The following is a 22,684-nucleotide window of genomic DNA, read 5'->3' as shown; positions in this document are numbered from 1 at the left end:
GTACTTTTTATTGCTATTTTTGCATTTCTCAGCTTGGACAATGGGAATAGGCTACTCATTTTCACTTTTGTTTCTAATGACTTTCTAGTTAATTTGTTAGTCTCTAAGGTGCCACAAGTACTCCTGTTCTTTTTGCTGATTTGGACTAACACGGCTGCTACTCTGAAACTAGTTTACTTCACTTTTTTATGTATTAACATAGTGTTCAATGTTTAAGATCCTTACCTTGCAAGGTGCCTCACACAACATTATGTTGACTTCAGCAGAGCTCCCTGTAAGCATGGGGTCTGTGTACAGTAGCTTGTGAGTGTACTGCCTGAGTCACAAATATTGTAGGGGGAAGTGTATTGGTTCTTAGACTCCCCCCCTCCCGCCATCCTCCAAAAACATCCTGTTAATTAGAACTTTTAAAATATCTGTTTCATGAAAACATTCCTATTGATCTTAGGCTTTATATATTGATAGTTGCTGAAGGTAAATTTGGAGTCAACTTTTCCTTGAATCTGAAAGCCTCCCTAGACACTCATCCTGCAAACATTTATGCCTGTGCTTAGCCTTACTAGCACAAGTAAACAAACTAGGGAAATACAATCTAGATGGAGCTACTATAAGGTGGATGCATAACTATTTGGAAAATCAGTGGTTCACAGTCATACTGGAAGGGCATAACGAGCAGGGTCCTGCAGGGATTGGTTCTGGGTCTGGTTCTATTCAATATCTTCATTGGTGATTTAGATAATGGCATAAAGACTACACTTATAAAGTTTGCGGACGATACCAATCTGGGAGGGGTTGCAAGTGCTTTGGAGGATAGGATTAAAATTCAAAATGATCTGGACAAACTGAAGAAATGGTCTGAAGTAAATAGGTTGAAATTCAATAAGGACAAATGCACAGTACTCCACTTAAGAAGGAACTATTAGTTGCACACATACAAAATGGGAAATGACTGCTGAGGAAGGAGTACTGCGGAAAGGGATCTGCGGGTCACAGTGGATCACAAGCTAAATATGACTCAACAGTGTAACGCTGTTGTAAAAAAAGCAAACATCATTCCGGGATGTATTAGCATAAGTACTGTAAGCAAGACAAGAGAAGTAATTCTTCCGCTCTACTCTGTGCTGACTAGACCTCACCTGGAGTATTGTGTCCAGTTCTGGGCGCCACATTTCAGGAAGGATGTGGACAAATTGGAGAAAGTCCAGAGAAGAGCAACAAAAATTATTAAAGGTCTAGAAAATATGACTTATGAAAAAAGATTGAAAAAATTAGGTTTGTTTAGTCTGGAGAGGAGAAGATTGAGAGGGGACATGATAATACTTTTCAAGTACATAAAAGGTTGTTACAAGGAGGAGGGAGAAAAATTATTCTTCTTAACATCTGAGGATTGGACAAGAAGCAATGGACTTAAATTGCAGCAAGGGTGGTTTAGGTTGGACATTAGGAAAACCTTCCTGTCAGGATGATAAGCACTGGAATAAATTGCCTCGGGATGTTGTGAAATCTCCATCATTGGGGATTTTTAAGAGCAGGTTGGACAAACACCTGTGAGGGATCGTCTAGATAATACTTAGTCCTGCCATGAGTGCAGGGGACTGGACTAGATGACCTCTCGAGATCCCTTCCATGAGTCTAAGTACTCCCTTTGACTTCAGACACACAGACTGCTCATGCTAGTAAAGTTAAGCACGTTTGTAAGCATGTTTGCAAATGCAGAATCTCAAGAATCTCTTCAGAGAGAGCCACCCCCCTCCATATCACTGAATTCACTACTACCACCCCTCCAATGTTCAAAAATCATGAGTCAGCCAATTCCCAAAATCAGGCAACCGCATGAAAAAACATGAGACTTTAAAAAAAACAACCACCAATAAATGCTTGTGTCTCTTTAAAAAAAGAAAAGGAGTACTTGTGGTACCTTAGAGACTAACCAATTTATTTGAGCATAAGCTTTCGTGAGCTATAGCTCACTTCATCAGATGCATTCAGTGGAAAATACAGTGAGGAGATTTATATTCACACAGAACATGAAAAAATGGATGTTTGTCATGTACACTGTAAGGAGAGTGATCACTTAAGATGAGCTATTACCAGCAGGAGGGGGGGGGGGGAATGGAACTGGTGGATGACCTTTTGTAGTGATAATCAAGGCGGGCCATTACCAGTGGTTAACAAGAACATCTGAGGGGGGGGGGAGGGAAAGGGGGGAGAATAAACAAGGGGAAATAGTTTTACTTTGTGTAATGACTCAACCAAGCCCAGTCTCTATTCAAGCCTAAATTAATGGTATCCAATTTGCAAATTAATTCCAATTCAGCAGTCTCTGGTTGGAGTCTGTTTTTGAAGAATAGCCACTTTTAGGTCAGAAATCGAGTGACCAGAGAGATTGAAGTGTTCTCTGACTGGTTTACGAATGTTATAATTCTTGACGTCTGATTTGTGTCCATTTATTCTTTTACGTAGAGACTGTCCAATTTGACCAATGTACATGGCAGAGGGATATTAATGCATTAGGGCGCATGATAAACACCCATTTTTTCATGTTCTGTGTGAATATAAATCTCCTCACTGTATTTTCCACTGAATGCATCCAATGAAGTGAGCTGTAACTCACGAAAGCTTATGCGCAAATAAATTGGTTAGTCTCTAAGGTGCCACAAGGACTCCTTTTCTTTTTGCGAATACAGACTAACACGGCTGCTATTCTGAAACCTGTGTCTCTTTAGCTACCCCTGGTTTTTGATCCTTCTGGGTTCCCAGCATCCAACTTTTCTCAGCTGCCATGAGGGCCTTTTCAAAATGAAATGTCAGATTCACTCTTAATAACATGACTCCAGGAGCTGGGGCTTTCAGAAAACAAACACCCCAACCATCTCAGAGCGGGCAACTAGCAGCGCAGTTACACAGGTGAGAGATCGGCCTCCGGCGCAGTCTCTGCCTAGCCGTGCGTGAGACGCCCGGGCTGCTGGAGACGGACGAGCGGCGGCGCTCCTGCGAAAAGGGGGGCGATTCCCCGCCCCCGCCCGGGCAGAGGGTCCGGCGCCAGGAGGCGGCTCCCCGGGATGCTGCGGGAGCGCCGGGCTCAGTCCGCGCGCTGCTCTCACTGAGAACTAGGCTGCCGCTGCCCAGGTCCTAACAGAGGCGTAAAGCCGTTATTGATGCCAAAGGGCTTGAAAAATACACCCAAGGGAAAGTCCCCTCCTGACTCAAGCCCATTAGCAGCACCAACGATATCATCGGCGAGGTGGGTTTTTTCTCCTTTCTCAAGAGCAAGCGGCGGTTCCATTTGGCTGCCAGCCGCTCTATTGTCCTTGCATGGCCTGTGCGCGAGCGAGCTGCCGCGGGAGGGGAGGGCGGGGCGGGCGGAACCAAGGTTTCCCCTCCCCCCGGCTCCGAGAGAACCGTCCCCGCTGCCGCAGCCCCGCGGCACCTGTCAGTCAGCCGCCTGCCGGGGCTCGGGCGCGCGGCTCCGTGCAGACGCCCCAGGGCTCGCCCGCGCGGGGAATGGATGGCCCCGGGCGGCTGGTTTGCCGGCCTCTGCCCCGCAGTGCCTAGCCCGGGCAACTGACCGGGTTGCTGCTGGGAAAGACGTTCACGTTCCTCCTCCCACGGCAGCCGTCCGGAGCGGGGCGGGCAGAGGATGGGGCCCCCCGGTTGCCGTTCGGCAGGTGAGTGGCTGCAAAGCGCCCAGCTGCGCGCATCTGTCCGAGCGGGGGACACCCACCGCTGGCTCCGCTCCGCTGGTCGGGGACGTGAACAGGCATTCAGAGCCATTCGTAATTCGGCAAAGAAAGGCGATTGTTGGTCACCATGGTGAAGAAACCAGGCAAACCAACCATCGGCCAGTCCCCTGAAACCCAATCGTATATTGAGATTAGAGCAAATTAACTCTTCCCCCCCCCACACCCCCAACCACCAGAGCCAGGTGCTCTTTGCTGTGTGAAATTCTAATCAGTTGGCGAAGAGGGGAGTCAAACCATCGCTGGCTGTGACAAACTCACGCTCCCTGGAATGTGGCAGCCTTGGGCCTGTTAAGTACTGAACACAATTCATTGTGTCCCTGTATGTTTCTTAGATATTGAACTAAAGAGCTGTGTTACCCCCTGAAATGAGCCCCTATCCCTGGGTAGGGTTACAGGACAGAAACTGTAAGCAATCGCTTACAATCATCCTTTGTACACAATAACTGTATCCATATAAACACGGTTCATATGGTGCAATAACTAACCCATGCGTTTTAGGTGTTATAAAATGCTTTAAAATATATTACTTCTGTCATATAGATTCTTTATACACTGGAATAATATTGCTTGCCTATGGGTCATAATGATAGCATGTAGACTTATGATAACTAGGATTATATATGACAGAAGTAATATATTGCAATATATATGTGTTAGGTGTTAAAATAATACATGCTGTTCTTGACCTGAATTGTTGTTGTTTTTCTTTCATAGTGGTGTGAACACAGCATCCAGATAATAAACCAATCATTTATGGCATCTGATTATGTGAGGAGCATGTAGATAATGTCTGTGGTGCAGTATGCCCATTGATTACTGGCCGGGTTAGCATGTAGATGAAAGGGTAAATCCTCTCTCTAATCCCTGCTTTGTTGACAGCTGCTATGTTTATTTTGGAATAAGGGCATCAGTTGCCAGCAAGTGTCACAGGAAAGCTTGCTGCATGTATGAACCAGGAAGAATAAGAGCTGCTTCAGAGAGAGGATCCCAGCCACGCTCTTGCTGCTCTGAAGTGTGGGAGGGAGAGAGAGACACAGGAAGAGAGAGAGACAAAAATCCCAGGCCTTGGGGAGATGAGAAGCAGAAGTAACTCTGGAGTCCGCTTGGATGGCTATGCCCGACTGGTTCAACAGACCATTTTATGTCATCAGGTGAGTGCAGAGTCAGTGCAGAGAAGAATGGGACCCTTTCACTCCTCCACGAACCCCGTTGGGCCTTTATTTTGAGGGAGTATTTTTTTTCGTTTATGAATTTTTTTTTAATCTTACTCATTATTTCAGTCGGCTCTGTGGGATTCCTGATATAAGTTCAATGGGCTGGTTAATTGCTTAGTGGACGTGACTGAGTACTGGTTTGGGGCAGATCCAAGAGCAGCGCCCGTGCTTTTGGAGTATGTGTGTGGAGCTCATTATTGTATGGAGCGGAGTATGTTGGTTCAGCGTGTTGCAATAGGGAGCAGAGTATGTTTGCACAATCTGTTATTGTAGGAAATAGAGTATTTGTGGAGAGTTATGCTATGAAGTATTTCTTATAACGTCGTGTGGTATGCGGTGGAGTGTATTGTACAAATTAAGTGGAGTATTAGTTTAGGAAGAGAATAGAGAGAGGTGCACTGAGGTAGTGCCACAGATAGATATCCTGTACTGATTTAATTCAATAATGCGGATGTTGGACATACATCATTCATAGCGATAGAAAAATATCTTCTCTGTAAAGTAAATGGTGGCTTCTTTTCATTCTGAGTGGGCATCAAGTAAAATGAGTTACTGTAAACTCGACAAGGATACTCAGTAGCTGATTATACAAGACTTGAAAAAGCATGTCCATTGTATGTGGAAACCCAGTAAGTTCTTAAATGTTAGTTTAACGTTGTTGTTTGTGGTTATGTTCAATGGCTTGCCTTCACACTCAGATATGTGAGTTTGCATTATTGTGTATCTTTTGAAACTGGTGTACATAGGCATAACAGTGACTTTCAGATACGTGGCTATGAATGTCATTTAGCTGAAAGTAAGACTGAATCCGAAATAGAGCTGGTTCAGTTGCCAGCAAACATAATTTGTTTAGTATGTATTTATTACAATACACTTTGTACCAGAATCTTTGGCCAGATTCTCTTCTCAGTCACACTGGTGAAAATCTACAATCACTATGTTAACTTTAGTGGAGTGACTTTAGATTTATATAGCAGTGTAACTCAGATCAGACTCTGACCCCTTGTTGTGTGGCTTGGATACATACATAGTAAAAGAATGACACTCAAGGCTGGTAGGCAAAAAATGTGACCTACTATATGTTTTGGCTCATGGACATGCATAAACACCTACCATATTGTTCTCCATTTGCTCAGATCATCTATTACATCCTTAAGAACAGACACAGGGTGCAGAAAAGTTAGTGTCCTTTGAGATGGTGGGTGGTTCAATTCAAATAGTTCAGCATATAAAGATGAGAGCAAGGAATTTTTTCCATGAGTCAGTTTCCAAATATACTTATTACTAAGCACTGAAAGAGGCTGCAAGGCAGTGGAGGAGGGTGTTACGGACTCAAACCTGCTCACGCTGAAGTCAATAGGAGTTTTGCCATTTCAGATCCATTTTGTATATTTGTGAATTCTTACGTTTGGAAAGCATATGTTATAAGCAAAATAGAAATCTAATAAAAAGGAATGATGTATTTAATGTATGCTGGGGTAGATTATTGGTTTTATTCCAATTTATACCAGATGACCTATAATCTTCAAATCACAGATTACATTTTTTGTGCAAAATATACGTGAAACATTGAAGTCAGAGCTCCTTGCAGGACTGGTGCCGTAGTGAACATTTTCTGCTAACATATATGACCCTCGCAGCAGGGTGGATTTGATTTAAATCAAATTGATTTAAATCACTAGTCATTTAATCATGGATTTCTACATAAAAGTGCATTCTTGTTGATTGTTATAACCTTAATACATATTCTTCACAATGCAGAGATAGATGTAGGTTTCATTTTTGGAAGGTACACACTATACATTTTTAACGTGATTTATTTTGAAAACTTTTCAGATTAGTTTTACAGCTGTATCAGAAAATGAATGATTGCTTGCTTATTTCATTTACCAAAGGTAATTGAAGCAGATATTTATGAAATCATTGGAGGTGAACTATCTCCAATTTAACAGGTTAATAATTATTAATATTTGGAGGATTTTCTTTCATGCTGTATTAGGAGGAGAACATCACCAGATGGACATTTAAATTATTTTATTTAACTAAAATAACAACGTTATGTATTCTGGATTTTTTTTTTTTTAACAGCAAACATATAATATTTTAACAAAACAAGCATATGAATATTTGAATTTAGTTAAACATTCACATTTTTTAAAATCAGATTTGTTTTTGTTAAAATTGTTTTTAACTAAAATAGTTAAATCAAATATTAAAAAAAAAAATTTAAATTGACTATATCAGCCAGGTCAACATGAGAAACTTAAAATATTGGCTTCTGCAGCTAGCTCAGTTGTCTTCACCTTCATTTTCCTGTTTGTTCATAATCTGGAAAAGAAAAACCAGCTTTCCTGCTTTTTCAGGTCCCAAACGATTTCTCAATTCGGAATGAATTAGTCCAAAGGAAGAAAATATTCTTTCTACACCGGCAGAAGAAGGTACTGCAGTTAAAAGTGAGATTATCACTTCAACAGTCTCGGAATTCCAGTGCTTAAGTGACTTTCACCAGTTCACTGGTGTGACTTTCTTTAAAACATCATAAGAAAACATATATTTCTTAAATGGTTCACCCTTAGCTCTGAAGTTTATTATAGTTGGCATTATGGAGGGATGATTGCTGGATGTCCATGCCATAGCCAACTCCTCTTCTTCAGCAGTTAAGGTTTGACCCTGTTACCAAGTATTGAGAATATTTGCAAGAAAATGAGCTGGAGATAGTGCTTGTCCCATTCCTTTTTTTAATGCTTGTGATTTAATTCTGTCATTGTATATTTCTCTTTTTAAGATCTCACTCAGTTCCTTCCAAATTCCAGCAGCATCAGCAATAAAACAAGTATATCCCTGCATTTTGTTTCAGGCTACAGAAATAGGCTTCAGGGTACTCAGCATGTGTTCAACATTTCTCTCAAGCCCAATGTTGAGAACTTTGGCTGTGACAGTGCCATCTGTTTTTTCACGATTTTGTTCACAAACTGTCATCAGATTAGGCCAGTTCTTGATATAGTGCTCAAACCAGTCCACTACTGAGTTCAATCTCACATCTTGTGGGAGAGTTATCTTGGTTCCTCCCACTTTTTTCAGAGCAGCTACTGCAAAGTGGTTATTACGGAAGTATTTTACAATTTCAACAACATTAGCCTTTATTTCTGGAACGCTGAAGTTTTTAGCTAGGAGGTGCATCAAATGAGCACTGCAACCATACATTATTAGCTTGGGACTCTCTTCTAATTTTCTTCTCATCTTGGATACATTTGCAGCATTGTCTGTGACTAAGCTGCATACTAGACAGTTGAATTATTTTTCACAGTTTGTTATAGCTTTTACTTCTACTTCTTGTAAGTATTCTGCTGTGTGTGCATTTCCTGATGTATCAGTTGTTTCTGTATTGAAGACATTCCCTTCTTCTGCTGTCACACAAGCACATACAACAGAATCATTATGGACATTGCTCCACCCATCAAGACTCAGGTTAACAATTTCACTCTCTAGACCTTTTGCACACTGCTCAATTTCTCTTTCATACACTTTATCCAGCAATTTGCCTGTGAAATCTGCTCTGTTGGGTGGACTGTATCCTGTATCCTGTTCTCAGTCATCTGGAAAGGAGAGTTTATTGCATAAACAAACGAGGCAGTTTTTTCACCAGTTACCTCTTTTTGTAATCCGCTGGTTCTTATCCCAAATTTATCTATGGTTGTTTCTGGATTATGGAGGGTTTTTTTTCTCTTTGCTACAGGTAATATACTGTGGCTATGTGACATGATGTGGCTGAAATGCTATCATTGGCAGATAACTCTGAAACTATAGAAAATGATGGTGTTCTTGAAAGTGGATAGTCTTCAGAATCCTGTATGTTGAGGATGGATTCTCCTAAACAAAATAAATCAATGCAGTTATTTAATTACCATTACCATACTGCTCATTTAGTATTACTCATTGCATTCGCTGACATTCAGTACTACTTTAAAGGTGAAATTGTAAAAGGAAGATCTGCCTATTTCAGCTATTTATTTTTTATCACAACTGCAGCTAAAATGATAGTACCATAGAGTAACAACTATATTTTTTTGCTCAAACATGTGAATTCAAGCATAGTCCACAGGGAATACAGGCAGTGCTTAAGAAAGAGGTATGAAATAAAAAAGTTTACCAACCTGAAGATCCTGCATGTTCAGACATGTTCCTTTCATCATCTTCAGTGCAGCTTCCTCCTGAGAAGGAACATTTCTCGTGATGATGTTTCATTCGAACAATCAGGCCTTGCATTTCTTTCTTGCACTGTTTGCATTTTGCGCGCATTCCTGTCTTACCCACAGGTAGAGGAACTTCATTAAAATATTCTCAAACTGGGTCTGTTTTATGGCCTGTTGCCATTATAGGTTTTTCCTTCTAGTGAGAGAATGGTATGGTAGATCTCAAATCAATGAAGGCTACACTCAAAAATACCTCAAGACTTCTGGAATATGCTGCTCGAAACAAAAGTGAAACTGTTAAACTGCCTGTTCCTCCCATTTCACATTTATCTCCAGACTTCTTCTCCTTGTCCAGATCTGTTCCGCCCCCAGCAATCTTCGATTCATTGAACTTTTTGAAACTTTGCACTTTTAGAGAGAGGTAAGAGATTGAATCTGTGCGCAAATTTGCAGAGGGACAATAGAGTTGAGGTCTGTTATTTCTCACCTCTATTTATTTATTTGTTTGTTTGTTTATTTAAAAACATTTTTGCTGTTAACAAGCATGTTATCTCTGGAGACACAAATCCACAGTTTGAGAACTGCAAAACTAAGCATCTCTGATGATATCTTCTAGACTGAGCACTGAGTCCCAATGGGTAGATAGAAGGATTAACCTAAGTAATCTATACAGAAGCTCCTGGAATCCCATAAGATTGGGTCCCTAGTCCATGAACTATTAGAACTCATTTACAAAACTTTTCTTAAACATTACATGAATATGTTGTCTCATACTATAGAATTAGAATTTATAATCCCTATTCCAGGATGAGATGTTATAGCTCAAAGATATATCTTAATTAAAACTATCTTTAGATAGGTTTTTTCCTCAAAAAGCATTTTATCAAAAAAAAAACCGATTTAAATAAAACTGATTTTTTTGAAAAAAAAAATTTAAATAATTGATTTGTATCCACTCTGCCTTGCAGTGTATAGACATCTCCGTGATAGGTGCTTTAGAAATGCAGATGGATAGATTAGATTTAAGTCCTTAATTGGAGTTAATATGGTGGAGAAGGTGTAGCTATGATCATATGTTAGTTAATGTTGGGGAAAATGTTCAGTATGTTTCCTCCACCTGCAATATCATTATTCTTCTGATGCAATTATTTTATTTCTATAACAGCTTTTATTTAAAGAGTATTGCACTATATTATTTATACCCTCTATAGCCCGGTGTACAGAAGAATAATGACTCAACTATTTTATTTCACCCATCGATTTAGGTTGGTATTTTTTGTATTTTTTGTGTTTTATCCAATGTCGATATCCATTTTATGAAAAAAAAATATTACATGGGGTATTTAAGGAGAAAAGAATATGTGGCTAAAATAGAAATCATTAAATGCCAGCTGATAAAAATAAGATATTCAGAAGTGGTCACAAAAATACATTACAGTCAACTTCATACAATCAAACCCAGCTGGAGTTTAGTGACGGTCTGACTTTAATATCAGTACTCTGCTAGATCAAAGAACAGGTTATATAAGTCTATGTGTTTGCTAAACTATGCTCTGAGTGAAACTCTGATCTCTGTTATCTCAATTTAATTCTGTAGTAGCTCCAGTGTGGTCAATGAAATTACTCGATTTTTACACCAATGAAAGTGAGATCGGAATCTGGTCTTTTTAGCAGATTCTTGTTTCCAGACAAATAGATGTAGTGAAATGCAAATATATTAAATAGAAAGAGACACAGCACACACAATTAAGTAACAATTTAAGGCCTCAGTTTGGCAATCAGATCTCTGTAACAGAGCCTTCTGTCCTTGCAGAACCCCATTGACTTCAGTAGGGTTCCTTGGCACATGGATCTGCTCATGCAGATCTCATTGGGAGGCCCTCATCCTACAAACTAAATTAAATTTTATAATCACATGGTGGGCCTAATGCTACATGGTGCCCGGACATTCTTTTGATATCCATGGGAGTTGAGCATACCCAGTACCTCATAGTTCACACTCAGTATCTTGCAGGGGTGGACTCTTTGTATACTAGCAGGAGGAACTGAGAAAAAAATCCTAATTTTTAAGAGTAGGCATTTTATGAAGCAAACTTTTAAAAATATTAGTCAGTTAATGTTTCTTCCTGTGAATTGATAGTACCATGATGCTACAGAATTACCTTTGTTCATGAAGTTTCACAAAAGGCCTGATCCAATGTCCATTAAAGTCCAGAGTGGACTTAACCTAGATATTCGGGACTTGACTGAAAAGTTAAGTCCCTCTGATTCTAATGTAGAGGGGGAGAAGGGATTGCCTCTAGATCTTGTTGTATGTTTTCTTAATTCAGCACCTTTTAAAACTTTGAAAGCAGGTAAGTCCCTGGTGGTTGATGAGTCTCCCAGTGTCTTGTGTGAACGTTGACATTTTTGGAGGAACAATCTTAGTGCTGTTTAGAATTTTCCATTGCACAACTGGCACCAGGCCCAGAATGTAGCTGCTAGGGGGCTTGGAGTGCAATCTCTGCAGGGCTAGAATTACAGCTACGTAGACTTTCTTTGTATGGCAAGTGAGGGATGAACAAAACAAGACTGGGCAAAATAGCTAGAAATATGAGATTTGCCTTTTAGGCTCATCCTTCTTCCTAGTCTAATTAGCTTAGACTGCAGGTGGCTTCTGCTGAATCACTTTTTCTTTTTTTCCTGTTTTTCTTCTGCTTTTCCTTTTTTCCCATTTGGAAATGTCTTTGAGCAGTTAATCCCCGTTTGGGTATTTACGTGACATATGGAATGTTCCATTCATAAAGCTAGCATCAGAGAGATTATTCTGCACTCATCCAATCTCTGTTATTTGAACTATAAGCTCTTTGGGACAGAGACCGTCTCTACAATGTAGATTTTTATACAGTGTGTGCTATATGAGTAGGCTGTGTGGCACTGATCCCTGATTTAGGCCACTGAATGCTACTTTCGTCTAGTAATAAATGAGAATACTGATTATATACCAGTAATGTTTACCTGGCTGCCACCCGTGTCTTCATTCAAATCCCTCCTAAAAAGTGTACGAGAAGACAGGTGACGTTTCCTCCTCTGCAAAACTACCTCTTCCCAGAAAATAAGGTGTTCTAAACATTTAACTGAACCAACATATGCCAATAATGAGTCCGTGTGTAATTCTGTTATTTGTAACCCTTGTCTTTCTGCACGCCAGCCTAAACCCCTGTTTGTTGCTCTCACTGGGGCTTGGTTCTGCACCACAGACATCAATGGTGCAGGCTCAGGCACTAAATACATGATAAGCTCTTTGAGCTGGGAACCTTCTCTTTTTATTTGTTCTGAATATTGCTAGGTCAGTAGGTGAATCATATGCTCTTGGGTGGGATGAGAACTGCTCAACTGTATGTCATAGCCTCTATGCTACTAGCAGTCAAAGGAGATTCTCCTTTACCTCAGGTTTTGGGAGTCTGGTGGGAAGATCAAGGTTGTATCTCACTGTGAATTTATGAATTGTCTAAGTGCAGGTAAGTGTATGAAGTCTTATGTGGTCCTGTGTTTCTTACATCATCAATTGATATGGAAAGTGCTGCTGTAGTTAAATAAGATAACTTTTCAGGTGAACAGTGTGTGCTGTTCTGGTTTTCTTTTCTTTTCGATTAGAATCCAGTTACTGGACTGCTTTCGGCCAGCACGGAGCAAAAGGATGCTTGGGTCCGGGATAATGTCTACAGCATTCTGGCTGTGTGGGGTCTGGGAATGGCTTATCGGAAGAATGCAGACCGGGATGAGGATAAGGCAAAAGCCTATGAACTTGAGCAGGTATGTCTAAATATTACATGTAGTAAATGTATTTTTTTATTGTCTCTCAGCTTTTCTTTCATGTGATGGTGATTTTATTTTATGCTGTATTTATTGTTTATATTGCTGTTGTGCCCAGGATATACAAGGGTTTCCAGACACATAGAGTCTGGGCTGGTGCTGACACTTTCCATCTGTTTTTCTTGGGTACCTATCTAGCCCATGTTACAACAGTGTCTGAGATCTCACAATCTCTAATGTGTTTGTCCTCCCAACATCCCTGTGGGATAGGGAAGTGCTGTTATCCCCATTGTACGGATAGGGAACTAAGGCACAGAGAGACTAAGGGACTTGCCCAAGTTCACATGGGAAGTCTGTGGTGCAGCAGGAAATTGAACCTTGGTCTCCTAGGTCCCAGGCTAGCACCCTAGCCACTGGACCATCCTTTCTCTCTAAACAATTTATAATCTAAGGTCCCAATCCTCCAAACACCCACATGGGTAACTCTAAGCAGTCCCATTAAAGTCAGAAGCCACGCGCATAAGCGTTTGCAAGATCAGCGCCTAGGAAGGAAAAACATCAGGGTGGCCATGCGGGGTGGAGGAGGAGGAGACAGTGTACAAGAAAAGCCATGAGAGTGATAATTGGCACATGTGCTGTTAGTTGTATTGTATTAAAATTGTAGTATTAATGATTTTATTATTTATTATTATTCATATGGGGAGGGTTGAGGTAAGGGGATGCCCTCTTTGTCTTCTGAGGGCATTGCATAACTTTTCCAAATATTCTTGTTTCGGGTACAAAGATGTGCTTAATTACTGGATTTAGGGGAAAATCCTATTGTCACACTGTCTGGGGTGGCTCACGACTGAGAGTGCCTACCTCAGGGCAGACTGTCAGACACCCCAAACTGGTGGTGTATTCTGTAATTAAATTTCACCAAGCAGTGTGAACTCCTGGATCACTATAACAGTCTTACCATGGAGTCACAGACCGTTCCTTAAGACTCTCCAGCCTATCTTGCCGCCCAGACAAACTGGACTTTGTGATAAAATGGATACTTAAACCAAAAATCACACCACGTTTAGGTTGCTTCCCAAGAGACCAGTCACTTACCCCAGATCAGTTAGTACTCTAGATCTTGCACCAAAGACAATGCTGGCAGCCAATTCTATAGTAAACTAACTAAAGGTTTATTAGCTAAGAAAAGGAAATGAGAGTTATTGAGAGGTTAGAGCAGGTAAAATCTATGCACAGGTGAATCACAGTTTGTAATTCCAAATGGTGGCAGTGATATAATAAACTGCCAGTTTCTCAAAAGCCTTTTCAGGGTACCCATATTGTCTCTGAGGATCTCTGCTTTGGATCTGCTTCCCTGTAAGAGTCTAAACAGTCCAGAGATTCAGGATCTTTCCTTGAGTCCATACTTATAGCTTCTTCTCACAAAAAACAAGCTGATAGTGTCACTACCCATGTGGGCTTTTCCTTTCATGATGGGGAGATAGAGGAATGCATTTTGAGTCTTTGACCTCCGATCATCGCAGACAATGACCATTTGCTTTGAAATTAGCACTTTTCTGTTTAAGTTCTTCACTTGCATCCCACAAGGTGTCTTTCTCCTTTGATGGGTTATTTAGTTGCAGGGGTGTGCACGATGTAAATGTTTGCTATTACATTATAATGGGATACAGATACATGAAAACAATGCAAGTAATATCCCACTAGTTTTCACGACGTTTAAACACCAAATACACTCTTATACATTTAACAGTGAGATGAGAATACCATATTTTTTCAAGTGACCGCGTATCAGCTTCTCCAAAAAGCACATTCAAGGCAAAAATCTGGAAAAGAAAACACACAGAAATGTATTTCTTTAAAAGCATTTCAGGATGTTCATGTTCACACGCATGGCAGGCCAGTAGTAGAGACCCTGAGCCTTGTTGTTAAATACTGTCTAATACAGGTAAGCAGACTGGTGATTTTTAGACTTTAATTATTCTGTTTTATTCTTACAGAATGTTGTGAAACTGATGCGGGGACTTTTGCAATGTATGATGAGACAGGTAATCTAATAACCCAGGAGTATTTACTCAGTTGCAAGGTCAGATCTGGTGCTTTAAAGTCAATTTGTGCATGAAAGGGCGAGATTAATTATGAGAATATGGTATCCCAGATTGAAGGAGTGATTGAAATTCCCAAGACTAGTGGTTCTCTGGAGTCCTTTTTGTATGATAAAGAATGCATCCCTTTGGCACCTCCCTTCGTCTCACAGATTTGAAACAAATGGCAATACATCTTTAATTAAAATTTAAATCACCGCTCATATAAGTGTATTGCATATGGGGAAATACGTTTATACCATGCATATCTGTGGACAAGTGCTTGTTATATTTACAAAGCATTTCATTTCAGAACAGATATTTCTTTTCTTTTATCTGAGACTTCAGTGGATTGATTTCTGTGTGTACAAATATGGGTGTAATAAAAGTATTTTAACCTGTGCAATTGCTATGAACAAAACTCTGCTCTGTTATACTTTTATGACTGGTCACACCTATGACAAATTGCATTTATATCTGGGCAAATAAATTGCACAGCTGTAACTAAGGCCTCAACTCAGCAAGGCACTTAAGCACATTCTTAAGTGCTTCGCTGAATTGGAGCATATAAGAGTAAGATAACAAAAGTCAGAGCACCAACATATTATTTCCTATTCTTGGAGCATGTATGTTCTTGGCTGAAAAACCTCTTGCAAAGTTTTTTGACTTTAAAATCCTGGGTGTTCTTTTTAGGTGGATAAAGTAGAGAAGTTCAAATACACACAGACTACAAAGGACTGCTTGCATGCCAAGTATAACTCAGCCACTTGTTCCACAGTAGTAGGGGATGACCAGTGGGGACATCTACAAGTAGATGCAACTTCCCTTTTCTTGCTCTTCCTGGCACAGATGACTGCATCAGGTAAGCAGAAGATGTTTTAGCCGTGATCATTGGTGCAGATTTTTTGTTAAGTTAAACATTGTAGTTACCTTCCATCAGAACAACACAATTTAATAGTGTGGAAATCTGCCTTTCTTCTACAAAATGGAGTATACTAAAAAAATCACCAAAATATATATTTGGGAGAAGCAGCCCTTTTTTATCAGAACTCCATAACTATGTTTTGATTGCCCCCTCTTTCAAATACAAGAGGACCGGATGTGACTACCTTTGGGTTTACGTTAGCATTGCTACTGATTGACCAGAGGGGTTTCTCCACTTCTCTACGTACAATGGGAGCACTGTCCCTATTTTATCTCAAGCTCTTTTAAGTATAAATAGAAATCAGGTCTGCCTCTTGGGTTTTGTGCATAATACTCTGCATAATGGTTTGAATGGGTTTCCCTGGCTCTACTTTTGCTTGTGAACCTCATGTCGCTTTTTTCTTCATAGGAGCACTCGCAAATATCAGCACTTTCCTTTAAGTGCATTACCAGAGAGGATTTGCAGAGGAGTATCTTCCATAAAAGAGATGGCAGTTGCATCATTTACCTAGCTGTGCAGTGAAAGCAGTTATTGCTTAAACATTGTCCCTAGCTAAATATTTAAATGACCTATGGCAAAATGTCAGAAAAAATAAGGCCGTGATTAGCCTCAAGTCTGGTTACTGAGAGCAGGATTCCCAGCCAGTCTGAGTCTTGAGGGTACAGTGCCGGTAGGAAAGCAGATGAGCTATCACTCTGTATGGAGTTGTTTCAAAAACGAAAACTTGCCTCCCATGGCTGCCTTCCTCCTAGCTACCCCCTCTCCCGCCATGCGTAATATTTTAGAGGTGAAGAGGGGCTGGTACAGTGAGCTGTAACAGCATATCTATTTCCTTTTGGTGCCAAACATATGGCTCCTTGATAACTGGCAGGAAAATATTTCATATTCCTGGGATGGAATAAAATATGGTAGATAGAATATGTGAGCAGGGAGTACTACATTTAAAAGTTCCTTGTGCACTTATACGGACGTAACGTCTCTGTGAATAGAGATCTGGATCAGTAGGATCAGATGTTTATTAAGAAAACAATCACTTGAAGGGCAGTTTCAGAAAAGCTGGCTCATGGAGGTGCAAAGCACAAAGCGTATCCTGAATCATATAAGTCCATTGAGCTTGTGAAGGATAGGTGTTAGTTCCACTGCTGCCCTACCGAGAGATTAGACTGGGCTACGTTTTGGATCAGCCGGGAGCCTGATCAGAGTTAAAAACTTTTATTAAAGCTAATGCTTAAAATCAAGTTTACGCAAGTTAAGAAGGAAGGTACTGTACATGTGGGGTCAGTCTTGAGTTATGAGAGATTACATATATCAGTCACAAGATACATATATAGCACATAACCAGCATAGACCCAGATTAGGATGTGGGAGTTTTTAAAGTGTCAGTGAATAAATGATCTCGGGTCTGCCACCCATAGAATGTATTTAGAGTCCAAGTCAGTATTGGTATAGCGAATAGGTACATGGGCGGGGTGTGTCCTAAATGAAATGAATGCCAGCTGTCCTGGCCATGGTTCCCTGCTCACTGGCACCATGTTTGAATGTTTTACAGATGCCACCCGCCACGTGGTCCTCTGATACCTTCTATCCTCAGGGTCCCTTGCAACGGTCTTCCCCGGCAAAAGTGGGTGTCAACCCTTCCGGCACTCACCCTGTGTGTGAATGTGGCCCGGAGAGTTTAATATTTTGATGACTCTTTGAAACAACATGTATTAGTGGCCTTTAAAGTGCTATCTCAACTGCAGATATTATAGGGATCTTTCCACTGATTTCAGCAGGCATTGGTTGCTAGTGAATAAAATGAAAATTTCGAACTTCTTTTCTGTCAAACATTTCAATTTTTATGTAGGAATGTAATTTTTTGTTCTGTTTTTAATCAGGATTGCATATTGTATTCACCCTTGATGAAGTTGCCTTTATACAGAATCTTGTTTTTTACATAGAAGCTGCCTATAAAGTCGCTGTAAGTATTTAGTTTATATATAAACAATTTGAGTACTTCCTAGGAACTGACTGAACAGAATTTCTTATTTCTCTGCCGGGAAGGAATGTATTCCGCCTAAAGGGTGGGGCTGAAGCAGCAAATTTGATTATAAGATTTCATAGCTGATTTATACAGTAATTCAAACAGCATTCCCATTGCTTGGAACTTGCTGCTCTGAATATGCAGGAAAACAAGCCAAAGTGGGGACCTTAAATGATTAAAGTTTAAGGATAGGTTCTTTCAGAAGAACTTCAACCCAAGTTCAGTCATTTAAAAGTTTCATTTACCACATATATAGCCTGAACTTGCTAGAGTTAAGAGAGGCTCTGAAGTCTCGATCTCACTCAGTGCACATGAGCGAAATTACCTCATTAGAAAGAACTGCATGTCTGAGATGATATCTGAATTTGCTTTGATAAACCATTTAACCTACCGTATTGTTTAAAAGAGAAATATACAAGCACAAAAATACCCAGACTGGCCTTGAAGGAAGTGCAAGTTAATGGGCCAAACTGTGTTCTCCGATACACTTTTGAATTCCTAATGAGCCTGATTGGCCATTCTGGAATAGCACTTTTCTTGGTGAGCAGCACCATGGCAACCAATGGGGGTCCCTGGTCACTGTTCTCTGAAAGTAGAGATTTCTGTATCATATCATAATGTGAAGTAAGATTTGGTTTTGTTTCTTGGTACTTATTGTCCCAATTTTCATTTAAAAAAAAATCATTCTTTTGTGAAAAAAAGAAAAAAATTGCCAAATTGTTTTTAAAGAGAGAGTAGTGATGTGAAGGGATTGGGAGAAGGTATATGGGGTGGGAGTTGCCTTCTTTGCCTTGACATTCCTCATCTATCAGGAAACTAGTACATGACTAAGGCCCCAATCCTGCTGAGATTTACTTGCATGAGATTTACTTTAAGCATGTAAGACAGGGGTTCTCAAACCGGGGGTCGGGACCACTCAGGGGGTCGTGAGATTATTATATGCGGGGTCGTGAGCTGTCAGCCTCCACCCAAAACCAGTCTTTGCATCCAGCATTTATAATAGTGTTAAAAATATATAAAAAAGTGGTTTTTAATTTATAAGGGGGGTCGCACTCAGAGGCTTGCTGTTTGAAAGGGGTCACCAGTACAAAAGTTTGAGAACCACTGAGGTCCCATTGAATTCAAAATTAAGCATGAGTAAGCCTTTGCAGGATCAGGTCCTAACTCCATAAATAAACAGGTCCTTCCAACGGTGTTGTTGGGTTGTGATTTTTTTACCTCGTCTGTTTTTCCTTCTTTTTGTTTCAGGACTATGGAATATGGGAACGTGGTGATAAAACCAATCAGGGCATCCCTGAACTGAATGCAAGCTCTGTAGGCATGGCCAAGGTGAGAATATTTTTACTGGTTTGTTCTTCATTTGTAGAATTAGAACGGTGACTCTCTAACATGTTTGTTTGCCTCACTGTCTCGGTTCATCTGACCTTGTGGTTGCTAGTTGATTACATCGGAATATGTATTTTAGTGGAGATTGCACATAAATCTCAATGTCATTTTAGTCCTTCTGCGGCCTTAGTTTTCATCTCTGAAGCCTAGCTATGTCTCTTTTCGGAGGGGGCTAAGAATCTTTCAGAGATCTAGCTAGATGCACTAGCATAAAGTGCTTGCTCTCTCTTGATATTAAGTATGCTGCTTCCATGGTGCTCTCAGGTGTGAAGGAAATTCTGGATAAGTAACAGAATGCTTGGTTAAGGAGTTAAATAAAAAAAAATGTTTGGAGAGGAAATGAATAATAGAGGTATAAGTCAGGCATTGTGCATGCCTCTGTCTCACAAAGTAAGGACAAAGAGACATTCAGTGAAATTGAAAGGCAACAAACTTAAAACTGAGAATCCACTTTTTTACACAGTGCCTAATTAATCTGTGGAACTCACTGCCACCAAGTAACTTGAGGCCAAGAGCCTAGTAGGTTTCCAAAATGGATTATAAGGAGCCCTATAAGTAGAGATCAAAAAAAGGATTTATAAGGATGCTGAGACATCTGCAGACACATTAGATAGTAAAAGGGAGAATTCTGCATGCTCTTGCTGTAGACCAACCAAATGTTGATGGAAGTAGGATTAAGTTTGCTCCATAGTTGTCTTGTGCCTTCCTATGAAAAATCTGTACTGGCCGCTGTCAGTACTGGAGCGAGCACTGTGCTGTGTATCCCTGCTGGGAGTGAGCTATCTGGCTGCTGACGCACTGCAGGCGGAAAAATGCATGTTTGCTTTTAGCTGAGCAATCTTCTGTAATACTGAACAAAACATAAGTGTTTGCATGTGTGGGAAAGCAAAGCAACCCGCTGCTACACAAAAGGAAATTTGGTTTTCTTCGTTCAATACATTTACTCTCTTTCACTACAAATACAAGAGGTAAGGAAAGGAAATGTGAAGTGGAGGACAACTGTTCCCATGGCAGCAGTGCAGCATGGATCTTGATGGGCTTTGTACATCGCCTTTAAGTCTCCCCTGGGTCCAACTGTAAATTCCCCTACAGGAAATTCTTGTCATCAAACACTGATCTCCTGCTCTGTACAGCAGACCAGTAGAGAGAGGCTATTTATAGTTTCAGAGCTTGGCAATAACACTCCTGATATTAGCTTTGCAGGATTTTGTGTATCCGTGTCTCCAGAAAGAACAAGACAGAAAGGGTTGTGTTCTCTACTTGTATGCTGCTTGTGTCTGAAATCAATTTGCACTGCAGTGAATACCTAGGGTGAAAACAGACAAGGAGACACATTCACCTCTTGTGTAACTCCATTGACACCAACTCCAGGAGAGAGCTCTGTGGGAAGTACAGCTCTGCCTGCCTGGCTCCTGAGATCCAGGCACCAGCTGTTTCTTTGTCCCATCCCCGTTACAGGTCCAAGATCCCCGCCCCAGCAGAGTTACAGATGCTTCTGCAGCTCCTTCACAGGAGCCCACCTCATTGGAAATATTCCTGCTCTCCCCTGTACCTTCTTAAGACTGTAAAAGCTGAACTAGAAGGATATGATAATCCTCCTTTGAACTGAAATAGCCTCAGTCAGTTGACCTTGAGGCATGCTGTAAAGCCCTTATTTTTGAATGGGCACTTCAGGAGTGGTGGGGCATGGGATTCTTTGGGAATTTGAGGAATGGGGAGATTGGCAATATTTTCTTGATTCAATAGAGATGGATTGATTGTTATGCATTGCATTTTTAACAGGTGGAAAGTGCGGGGAGTCATCTTATGTTTGCTTAAATCTAAATACATAAATATGACTCTCTCTTTTCTAAAAGAGTGAGGTCAGAAATTCCCATGCTTTCTTATCAAGTGTGTAAGAGTCCACAAGTCAGTGAAGTCCATTGGCATTTTTCTGTTGTCTTCAATGGGCATTGGATCAGGTGGGAAGTGCACAAATCTGGATTGATATGTGTCTGTGTTTCTGAAGGCTGCACTGGAAGCAATTGATGAACTAGACCTTTTTGGAGCCCATGGGGGGAGCAAGTCCGTGATTCACGTCCTTCCTGATGAAGTTGAACATTGCCAGGTAAAGAGCAGCCTTCGAGGTTCCTTTGCTGTAAGGGAGCACAAACGAGCCAGTGACAAGCACCCTGCTTGTAGAAAATGTTGACTAAGCGAAACCAGAACTTCAGCATACAGTTTCACACAATACATTGTGTATCCTATGTAGAGTAGGTTACATGCCACCAATGACTAACTTTGACCATTCCCATTTAAATAGTTCTCATTCAATAAATTCCCAGCTGTTTTGAACGCTGATTATGCGCTCTTTTTGCATCTGACATAATCCCTTGAATGAGACTGATTGTTTTACATATTTTGTTCTGTGTTTGTATTTTGCTCAGTCTATTCTATACTCCATGTTGCCAAGGGCATCCACGTCAAAGGAGATTGATGCTGGACTGTTGTCCATTATTTCTTACCCAGCTTTTGCAGTGGAGGATGTGAACGTTGTTAATGCAACCAAAAGTGAAATCCTCACCAAATTGCAAGTAAGAGTTCTCTTTTTTTTCTTGGTCTGTTTGCTTGTGGGGAGAGGAGGTAATACATTGAGTTGTCTTCTCCTGCCAGTTAGCTGAAAGATTGCAGGGCACAATGGGTGTGAGTAGGAGGAAGAGGTAGCTCTCCCCTCCCTGAAGTAATGTAAAATAACAAAGAATTTCTATTGTGCAATGTCAATGTTTTCAGGAATGTTATTTTTTTTTCCACAGGGACGTTATGGCTGCTCTCGCTTCCTTCGAGATGGATACAAAACACCAAGAGAGGTCCTATTTCTGCAGATTTTCAGTAGACATTTTGAAGATTTTTTTTTAACCCAAATTTGTCAAAATTTCATGCCTGTTTTGTTTATTTTGTGCTACATAAAGTGATAGCCTGTATCATAACTAAGATTCTGCATCATCAGGAAGAGTACACAGTGTTATACAATCCAAATAGCAACATATCCACACTTACAATGAACCTTGGCCAAAGGAGATTAGATAATGGAAAAACAGTTATTAACAACAGGAAAACATAATTCGCCATTCTAATATCAAAATCAAACACATTTTTTATAACTGGTTATGGTTCCTAAGGGGACATAATAGCACACTCAAAATCACAACCAATAGGGTATAAAGATTAATTCCCCATGCACACAGTCATCAAACAGTGGGCAGAGCAAAGGTGATCTTGATAAGATCTAGGTTTCTGGGATTGCATAGGGGTTTGGTTGAGTACGTGTGGGTACATATATGTGAG

General features: G+C 40.5%; 1 protein-coding gene across 9 annotated transcripts in view; it reads left to right on the top strand.

Moving 5' to 3' along the window:
- Positions 1–3,578: 3,578 nt before the first annotated feature.
- The window catches only part of PHKA2 (phosphorylase kinase regulatory subunit alpha 2), a 70,839-nt gene continuing 51,733 nt past the window's right edge, over positions 3,579–22,684 (top strand). For 6 of the 9 annotated variants that reach the window (XM_073356658.2, XM_073356649.2, XM_073356639.2 and 3 more), the window contains exons 1-10: positions 3,579–3,668; positions 4,647–4,894; positions 12,787–12,945; positions 14,943–14,990; positions 15,720–15,888; positions 17,829–17,911; positions 19,223–19,303; positions 21,369–21,467; positions 21,787–21,933; positions 22,153–22,206. In XM_073356658.2, coding sequence (XP_073212759.2) covers positions 4,817–4,894; positions 12,787–12,945; positions 14,943–14,990; positions 15,720–15,888; positions 17,829–17,911; positions 19,223–19,303; positions 21,369–21,467; positions 21,787–21,933; positions 22,153–22,206 — 918 coding nt within the window. In that variant the 5' untranslated portion in view covers positions 3,579–3,668; positions 4,647–4,816. Of the gene's footprint in view, positions 3,669–4,457; positions 4,512–4,622; positions 4,895–12,786; positions 12,946–14,942; positions 14,991–15,719; positions 15,889–17,828; positions 17,912–19,222; positions 19,304–21,368; positions 21,468–21,786; positions 21,934–22,152; positions 22,207–22,684 lie in introns of all 9 variants that reach the window. The other 3 variants (XM_073356594.2, XM_073356611.2, XM_073356601.2) reach the window with 3 other exon arrangements.

This window comes from Lepidochelys kempii, chromosome 1 (assembly GCF_965140285.1).
Source record: "Lepidochelys kempii isolate rLepKem1 chromosome 1, rLepKem1.hap1, whole genome shotgun sequence".
NCBI lineage: Eukaryota > Metazoa > Chordata > Testudines > Cheloniidae > Lepidochelys > Lepidochelys kempii.
The sequence above is the reverse complement of the archived record's forward strand: the minus strand, read 5'-3'. Positions and strand labels throughout refer to the sequence as shown.